We start from the raw sequence: 9,810 nt of genomic DNA on the forward strand, positions 1-9,810 counted from the left end.
TATGCTTTTAAACATTATATACAAATTTTGAGGAATAAATACATAAAGTGTCTTCAGCCTAGTGGAAAAGTGTTTGGTTTGTGTTTGGGAGGTTGTGATTTTGAATTCCACTTTCTTCATATCCTGAAAAAATCCGATTTTTTCATATTCAAGAATTAGTTGATGACGTGACACGTCAGCTTCCTACATCAATACTTGTCCACTTGACATTGGCACGTCAGCACCCGACATCAACACTTGTCTAGTTGGCATGCAATGTGATTGCACCCCACATCAACACTTGTCAAGTTGGTGTTCAAGAGTACTTGCTGACATGACATGTTAACACCTTTCCAATTGACATGCAATGTGGTATAGATGACCTGCTAAAAAGGTTAAAAGAAACTAAAATGAATAAATTATCTAGTTTTCTAGACTTTTCTATTTGAGATTTTTTTTAAAACTTCTCCTAAAATATTAAGACTTTACCGTAAACTAAAGGAGCAACAAAATAGAAATTTAAGGACAGTAGTATTATTTAAAAACAAAAAACTAATAAAAAATAAAAAATAATCCAGACCGGAGGGCGATTTGCGGACAATCACACTATCATAGGGACCATCTATGTAACTTAGTTAAGTTGAAGGACTAATTTTGTTGATAATTCTTTCACATAAACCCAACAAGTAAAATATAAATTCTTGGTGCCCTTTCCTTTTATCTTTTTGGTATAAACCTTGATTCTTCAGCTGTCGAAGTGAGAGGGTTTAAGGAAAAAAGACGCATCTGTAAATTCCGGCATCCCGCCGCTCCTACGCTACTCGAGATTTAATCGACGGCAACTAAAACAGAAAAGAAAAGATGGGGAAGGTATCGTATATGAAGCTTAAAGGTAGTCAAAACCTAAGGCAACGACTACTTCTATCAACTCTCGCTTCAACACCGATTCTAATCGAGGATATTCGTGCCGACGCCACCTGGCCTGGACTACTTCCTCATGAGGTCTCGTTTCTCCGCCTTCTCGAGACAATCTCCGATGACTGTCATGTCGAAATCAACGAAACTGGTAACCCTAGGTTTTCTCTTTCTTTTCCTAATTTCACGTTCCTTCGCTTTACTTTTCGAATCGCCTTCGTTACGTAGTAGTAAAACACAAATTCAAGAGAAAATAGGTTAATTTGTATTGTAGTTGAAGTTAAATCTCTGTTCATTCAAAGTGAATGATAGTTTGAAATCGATTTACTCGTTGAATTGGTAGGGACGAAGTTGAAATACAAACCTGGGATAGTGATGGGTGGAGGATATCTTGAGCATGATTGTGGATTGAGTAGATCAATTGGCTATTTTCTGGAACCTTTGATTGTTCTTGGTTTGTTTGGGAAAAAACCCCTTTCCATTAAGCTCAAAGGTAACCTTACACTCCCTTCAACCTTTTCATCTCAATTTCATTCAACTGATTTACATCATCAATCACATGTTGCTTTCAGGGATAACAAACGATCCTAAAGACCCATCTGTTGATACATTCAGATCAACAACTTTACCTCTATTAAAACGTTTTGGAGTTCCTTCAGAAGGATTAGAATTAAAGATTGAAAGCCGTGGGGTTGCTCCTAAAGGAGGTGGTGAAGTTACCCTATCAGTTCCCATTGTCCACAACAGTTTAAAGGTCAACCTTCTTGTTCTTGTTCTTCCCCATTTGATACAAATTCACATCTTTGATCTTTCATATCTCATTTTCTTCTTACATTTTACAGGCAGTTACATGGACTGATGAAGGTATGGTGAAAAGAATAAGGGGAATTAGTTTTTCAACAAGAGTATCAGTTCAATTTGAAAACACAATGATACATGCTGCTCGTGGAATCTTCAATCGTTTGCTTCCCGATGTTCATATATTCACTGATCATAAAGCTGGTGCACAAGCTGGAAAGTATGTGTCAAAAGTAGTTTCATTTTTTTTTTTGAAGTGTATTTCCTAATCTAGTTGTGTACTTTTTTTCAATGATTTGTAGTTCGCCTGGTTATGGGATTTCATTGGTAGCCGAAACAACATCTGGGTGTTTTATATCTGTGGACACCACAAATTCTTATGCTAGAGGTGATAATGATGATAATGAGATGGATGTTGATGAAAAGAAAGAACTTATGCCACCAGAGGAAGTTGGTGAGCAAATTGCTTCCCTTTTACTTGGGGAGATCGAGCAAGGTGGTGTCATAGATTCTTCACACCAGGTATAAGGGTTGGGTTTGACTCGGTCAGATTCAGACTGTTTAATATTTTACTGGGTCTAATAAGAGGTTGGGTCTGACTCAGTAATTGTGTGTGTGTGTGTGTGTTGCAGGGTTTGTTGTTTCTACTTTGTGCATTGTGTCCACAAGATGTATCGAAGATTCGTGTGGGAAAGCTTGTGCCTTATGGGATTGAGACGTTGAGGAATATAAGAGATTTTTTGGGTGTTAAATTTGTGATTAAGCCCGACCCCACGACAGGAACAGTCATGCTTAAATGTATTGGATGTGGATTGACAAATTTGTCAAGGAAATTGTCTTGAGATTTTGTAACATTAAACATTTCATGTCGAATTTTGTTTTTATTTATTTATTTTGAGGCTTCTTGAGACATGAGTTCAAATGAGAGAACAGTTTTTCAGAACCAGATGATTAGCATATTCCTGTAAGATTTGGTCTTCGATATCATAGATTTCAGCCTTTTGTATGAATGTTTCTGAAGTATTTGCATTGTAATTTAATGGTATTTTAGTTTTTAAATAATTAATTAAAAGTGTCTCGAGTTTAGTTTGAGCTTGAAAATTAATTTAGGCTCAATTACACCCTAAAACCATCACGAATTTCCTTCTCATTTTCTCTAATCACAAACTCAACATATTTTCTTGCAAACTAGCCATTGATACCCCGTAGAAAACAACAATAATTAACATTTATGAAACAAACAGATTGTAGATTTATTTAAAATCAAAAGTAAACGTGGAATCATCATCATCAAACAAGAAAGAATTGCTTATTGCATTAAATTTTCTTCAATATTTCCTGAACCAACAGACACACACACATGCGATTTCACAACCACGTATCATACTAGCATTCGAATAAACGACTCATGTGCTGTTTTATAGTGCTGTTTAAAAAAAAGAGCTGTTTTATAGGGCATGAGTTTCTTAAGAATAACAAATGTATACATATATAGTAATGAGGGAAAGATAAATACGGAAGTTGTTAGATCTTGACGATTTCATAGGCATATGAGTTTCTTGAGAAGTAACAAATGTACAACTAATATTAGCATTCCATTTTTATTATTTATATTAATTGTAATAAGCATCCGTAGCTTCATTCTCCTCTCAAGAACCTTTTCAGTTTGGTGAGTGCGTTCTTCAGTTTATATCTTATCTTTTCGATCTCATCCATAATGTTTTTTTTACAAGAAATTGTTTTAAAATTTATGGGGTGTTCATATTGTTAATTGGGTTGTTCAAAAAATAACATAGTGGAACCTTGATGGATGTTTCTATTACAATTATGATCGATCTATCTTTTATTTATTTTTTATTTTATAAGGTGATTTTGAATTGGAAGAAAGATGTCGAAGATGCTTCTTGCATGCATGGGAGTTACTGCATTAGGGTTCACATTAGACCATATCGTTTCTGATAGAAAACTATTTGGAGGCAAGTATTTCTATTCTATTCTAATGAACTTTATCATTATATTTATATGTGCATGTATGCTATTAAGATAACTTTCTCTTCGTACATATAGATTTGATTCAATATATATGTTTTCAAATAAAAAAGTTGTTTAATTATATAATCAGAAATTGAGTTATATATTTGTAAATTTTGAAAAGGTACAACTCCAAAAACAATGTCGAAAGAGTGGGAAGATGAAACGGAGAGGATGAAAAATGCATGGCCTCGCACTGCTGGACCTCCTGTCGTCCTAAACCCTATCACTCGCCAGAATTTCATTATCAAGTCTTCTGATTCTTGAACAACTTTTAAACCACAAATGAATAAGGCTTTTGGTGTACGTAGTATTTGATTATTGATTATTAAAGATTTATGACTCTTCAATCTATACGTTTGTGTTTTCTATCTTAATCAAGTAAAGGGCAAATACTAAATTAATAATTAACAACTCTTTTTAAGTTTTTTATGAATCATATATATATTATATAGTATTACCTTAAAACAAACTTGTTAATTGATGAACATATAGGTGAGTGGTATGTCAATATATATATTTTATTGATGTGACATCCATATTGACAATAGATGTTTTCAATTCAACTTTTCCCAATATTCTATTTTCCATCAAAAATTTATTTGTTTATTTATTTATTATGTCCAACTTATGGCAATGCATAGAAACTAGTATAATTTCTTCTCCGGACATCATTTTCCCTGACACATTAACCCAAAAATAAAACTGAAAATTAAAACATTGGTATTCCTAATTCAAATGCATTGGTGTACATCTTCTCTTCCGATCCCTATTGACAACTACTATTTACTGATTACTAAAACAATCAATATATGGATTATGGTATATATTCCCATGATCCCATCCAACTATTATGAATGTAACAAGAATATTATTCTCCACACTTTAATATTCGTAGATGTCTGAATCTCTTCCTTGTGGTGTTGAGACTTTTCTCTTCGTTATAGTAACGATTGAATTCAGAAGATCCTTAGTCTAATATGTGACAAAATCACACGGACATGTTAGATGGTGCATCTAACTATCTAAGATATAACTAAATGATAAATCTACAGACGTTGTCTGAAGTTTGTAACGTCTAAACATACTTGATTGAACGCCAAACACGGCAAGTCCTAACATTTTGGAGGCCAATACAATTTATTACTTTTAGGCCTTAAAACTATTCAAATTACAAACATATAAAAATAAATTAATATTTTTTTATTATTTCATAACAAATATGGTAATGACAAAAGTTTTTATTCTAAATCGAATTCCAACATTATTTCCATTTGTAAGTTTTTATCCATGTAGCATTCTATAAAAATTAGTTCACTGTTTAACTTTTCATCGGTACTAATTTATTTGTGATGCTCATTTCTAATTTGTTCACAAGATACAAAGTGATTTTCAAATTTTAATTCACATAATAAGAACAATACAATAGATGCATGAGACTTTTAGTGGTATGAGTTTTGACCAACATATAGTGGGACCTTTATATGAGATTAACTTGGAATCTATAAGACGCCTGATGCAGTTGACTTTGTATTCCCCACCTGTTGTCAATCCAACCCTGAAACCATAACAACTAGTAGTCGTATTGATTTCTATGTCGCCAATGTTCTTATAGAGATGTAACAGCTCTTGTAGTTCAATCAGGTTAGTAGGCTCATGTTTCCAAACCCAGGAGAATCCAGATTCACATAGTCGATCACCATGCAGACAACATTTGATTGATTCAAGAGCATATGGATGATGGTATTTTTGTTGAAAGGGAGTTGTGCCACACCAAACATCTTTCCAAAAGAGAATTTTGACATCTGGGATAAGGTTAAAGAGTTGTTGATTGTAAATATTTATGACATCAAGAGCCGTAACAGCTTTGGAGATATTACACCAAACTCCAGTGGATGTCTTTCTGGCTATATAAGTAGCAGGTTTCTTTCTCAGATTGTGAATACAGGAAATTACATCTTTCCAAAGACTCCTATGATCATTCATCAGTCTCCACCACCATTTAATAAACAAGGCTAAGTTTTATTCTTTTAAAGTCGACACTCCTAACCCCCGTCCCTAATTGGGTCAATAATCTTGGACTAATCAACCCAATGTATCTTGTTCTTTAACTCACTTCCACCCCAGAGAAATTTCCTTCTAATATTTTACAATGTGTCGATGATGCCATGTGGAGCTTTGAAGAGAGACATGTAGTATGTTGGGAGGCTATTTACGACAGATTTGATTAATGTGATTCAGCCTCCAAATGAAAGAGCCTTGGCCTTCCAATCAGATAGATTGGCTTTGAATTTTTTGATAATCGGTTTCCAACGTTTAAGTAGATTCACGTTTGCCCCTACCGGTACCCCCGAAATACGTAAACGGGAAAGTGCCAACTGAACATCCCATTATTCTGGCCATGTCCTTTTGTTCAGAATTTGAGATTCCCACACTAAATAAACGGGATTTCAAGAAGTTGGATTTCAACCCGGAAGCAATATGAAAGCATTTGAGTATTGCCGAAAGGTTCTTGATGCTTGATCTATCCCATTCACCTGCAAAAATCGCACCATCCACGTAAAACAGATGGGATAAGGTGGGGATGTTCATAGACAATTCCTCAGAACAGAGCCGTTGCACAGGCGCTTTTTACAGCCATGTGTAATCCTTCCATCACAATGATGAAGAGGTATGGTGATAGCGGGTCTCCCTGTCGAACGCCTTTAGAGATGGAGCATTCCTTCGTGGGTGATCCATCCAATTCGATGAAAATGTATAGTAATAATGTCAAAATGCAATATCAAGTGTAAAACAAAATGTAATGATTAATATGAACTCTTTGATTTCTGCAACTTGAATCTTTTTTTATCCTAGACATATTTATGTATAAACAATCTAATGTTATATATTTATATGGTTTGACGTATATCATAGTGCTATAAGGTTTAGGTTGTAAATGTGAATATCTTTAATTACTTTGTTGTAAATATAAAATTAATGATTACTTAATTTGAAAAGTCATCGATATTCATTTTCTTAAAATTTGAAGGATCGTGTAAGCTACGTCTATATATTTTCAAGAAATTGAGAACTAATAATATATATAGACACACAATTGCACATCCCCAACACATTGGTTATTTGACTTAATTCATAGAATTCGAGAATGAAGACGACATTCCTTATGATCTTTTTGCTTTTTGTAGCAGGTGAGCAATTAAGTTTGTACGTACATAAGTCACCTTCACTATGGTCTCGAGGTCTCGAGTTTTTTTAAATGAATAAAGTAAGAGGATTATGTTAGATTAGAGGGGAAAAACGTGTTCTTAATTTTTCAATGGAATAAATGGAAAGGATTAAGTAAAGATTAGATTACATAAAATACATAATTACAAATATATATTTGATATTTTTGAAATTAAATAAACATAAAATACACTTTTCTTTATCTTTTTGTTATATATATATATATATATATATATATATATATATATATATATGGGATGAATTATTGGGCGAACCAAAAAAAGCGTAAGAACTTGCGAGTTCATAATCCACTGAACATTTTTAAAAACAAAAAACATCAATCTTCTCCAAATCGTGTATCTAAGCCATATGAAGGGTTAAAAAAAGATTTGATAATTCTTTTATTCATTTTGGAAATTCGTATGTATTCACAATCAGCAGTCAATATGACTGTTGATTGTGCTCATCGACAATCTAAATAAATGTTGATTGTGCACAAATCCAAATTTCTGAAAAACCAAAAAAAAAATCGTCAAATCTTTTTTTAGCCTAAATATGAATTTGACGTACCATTTGTAGAAGATTTGAGTTTTTAAATTATTAAAATTGATTAACCGATAATGAGTTCGCAAGTTCTCAGTAATCTTTTAGTTCTCAAAAGAACATGACTAACTCTCTCTCTCTCTCTCTCTCTCTCTCTTTATATATATATATATATATATATATATATATATATATATATATATATATCTATATATATATATATATATATATATATATATATATATATATATATATATATATATATATATATATATATATACTAGTTTATAACCCGTGGGCACCACAGTTACAAAATTAATTAAATTTTCACAGTAAAAACTCAAAATTATTAATCAATTATATTTTTTTAGTTATATGAAATTATAATCATTGATTTAGATAAATACGTTACCTTATAATCTGTATTAATTTTATTTTAAATTTTATTCTAATGTTATTTAATTTCATTTAATTAGAGTGAGAAATTTAAATTTTGAAATTTGAAATGCATAATCAATAGATTGACATGTGGCATGACATTAATTATGATGTCTAATAAGGTGACACATGACAAAAGGAGAATCAAGCTATTCTTTTATTAGAATAGGGATATATAGGGTTAGGATCAAATGTGAATCGTAATTATTGTGTGAATGTATAACCAAATTCTGACCATTAGATGAAAATAATGAAAAGTTGTGATCTTAGGTGCATGGTATTAACATGTGGTATCATTCACATTATAATTACACTTAATTAAATATAAGAGTAAATTAATCCAATTGATTAACAATAATTTATGGCAAGTGAGAATTTTAGGGAATGAATTTTAATTAAGATAAAAAAACAAATTATATATTATACATTTTAAATTATACGTTATCATTTGATATGATTACAAAAACTGACTATTTTTTTATAAAAAGAAAATTGATTTTTTTGTATTCTTTAAGAATATTGTAAAATAACTTTTTGCATATTGAAAATTATTTACGTATTGAATTCTTTAAGAACACAAGGATATGGTCTAATCTATTCTTGACGAATACGTAACATTTACGTATTAAATTATTTAAGAACATGAGAATATAATCTAGTTTATTTTTTACGAATACATAATATTCATGAAACATGATACAAAGTTATGAATAAATTTAAAAATATATATATATATATATATATATATATATATATACTTGCTTATATATTATGAAAATGGTTAATAATGAATTTTTTTAGTTAAAACTTCATTCTTGACGATGATAATGTTAAAAATGACATTTTCATAAGACATTTTTTACGGATAGAACATGTTTTTAATATAGCATAAACATTCTTGACGAATAAACATTAAATATAGGGTTATTTCCATAAAAGACCCTATATTCTGATTTTTTTTCTTTTTAAACCTAATATTTTTTTTCTTTTCCTAAAAAGACCCAACTTTTATGTGTTACTTGTTATTTCAAACCTAGCAGGTCACTAATAGGTAAATTAGATATTTTTGTTTCATAAAAGACCCTATATTTTGTAGTTGTTTCCATTTTAGATCTAAATTTTTTTTTTCAAAATAAACTCAACTTTAAAATTGGTTATAATCTTCAAGACCAAATATATAAAATACTTTTTGACTACACCGGAAAAGAAAGTATACATGTATACACTAAAAAATATTATCTAACTTATTATCCTTTGAGCGAATATAACCTAAAAGAATTGCAAAATTTTATTATTGTCTAAAAGATATGATTAAACTTTATCTTGAATAAATATTATATCATTAAACATGATATATTGTTTATAGAAAATGTTATTAGTACCGATGATAAAAAGTTTAATGTTAATTTGATATTTTTTGGTGACATGGATAATAAATAACTAAGAAGAATCTTTTAGCATAATAACAATTTTTTTATTTGTAGAAAAAAAATACCATATAATTTAACAAACTGGATACAAAATAATTTTTTTAGTTTGTCTATTATACGGTGAGTTTGTACATATTTCCCTCTCTCACTTTTCTATATTATTTTTTTGGCTGAATTTTTTAATCAATTTTTTTAGAACACTTAATAAACGCACTCACTATCATACTCCTAAACTAAAGCCATAGAATATTTTGTAGCATTAGCCCATTATTAAATAATATGTTATAATTATATCAAATAAATACATAAAAATATTAATCCTAAACATTGTATTAGTTTTGTTTAGATATATGAGATTCAAGTTTAAGGCTTTCTTAAAAAATGTTAACATGAATACATAAAACTATATTTTGGGAATGAAAGCGTTTGAGCATAAGTTGAAAATCCA

At 30.5% G+C, this 9,810-nt stretch overlaps 1 protein-coding gene across 1 annotated transcript; it reads left to right on the forward strand.

The window, feature by feature from the left end:
* Window positions 1–698: 698 nt before the first annotated feature.
* On the forward strand, window positions 699–2,702 carry LOC111907555 (probable RNA 3'-terminal phosphate cyclase-like protein). Its single transcript, XM_023903382.3, has 6 exons — window positions 699–1,045; window positions 1,238–1,387; window positions 1,467–1,648; window positions 1,737–1,912; window positions 1,995–2,214; window positions 2,325–2,702. The coding sequence occupies exons 1-6, from the start codon at window positions 841–843 to the stop codon at window positions 2,532–2,534; spliced, it is 1,143 nt and encodes a 380-aa protein (XP_023759150.1). The 5' UTR covers window positions 699–840; the 3' UTR covers window positions 2,535–2,702.
* The last annotated feature ends 7,108 nt before the right edge of the window (window positions 2,703–9,810 follow it).

The sequence above is a fragment of the Lactuca sativa genome, chromosome 9 (assembly GCF_002870075.4).
Source record: "Lactuca sativa cultivar Salinas chromosome 9, Lsat_Salinas_v11, whole genome shotgun sequence".
Lineage (NCBI taxonomy): Eukaryota > Viridiplantae > Streptophyta > Magnoliopsida > Asterales > Asteraceae > Lactuca > Lactuca sativa.

Excerpts from the sequence above, each read along its gene's own strand:
- LOC111907555 (XM_023903382.3), top strand. The coding sequence starts at position 841 with ATGGGGAAGGTATCGTATATGAAGCTTAAAGGTAGTCAAAACCTAAGG. Across the intron at positions 1,388-1,466 it reads CCTTTCCATTAAGCTCAAAG|GGATAACAAACGATCCTAAA; the intron begins GTAACCTTACAC and ends TGTTGCTTTCAG. Across the intron at positions 1,913-1,994 it reads GCTGGTGCACAAGCTGGAAA|TTCGCCTGGTTATGGGATTT; the intron begins GTATGTGTCAAA and ends AATGATTTGTAG.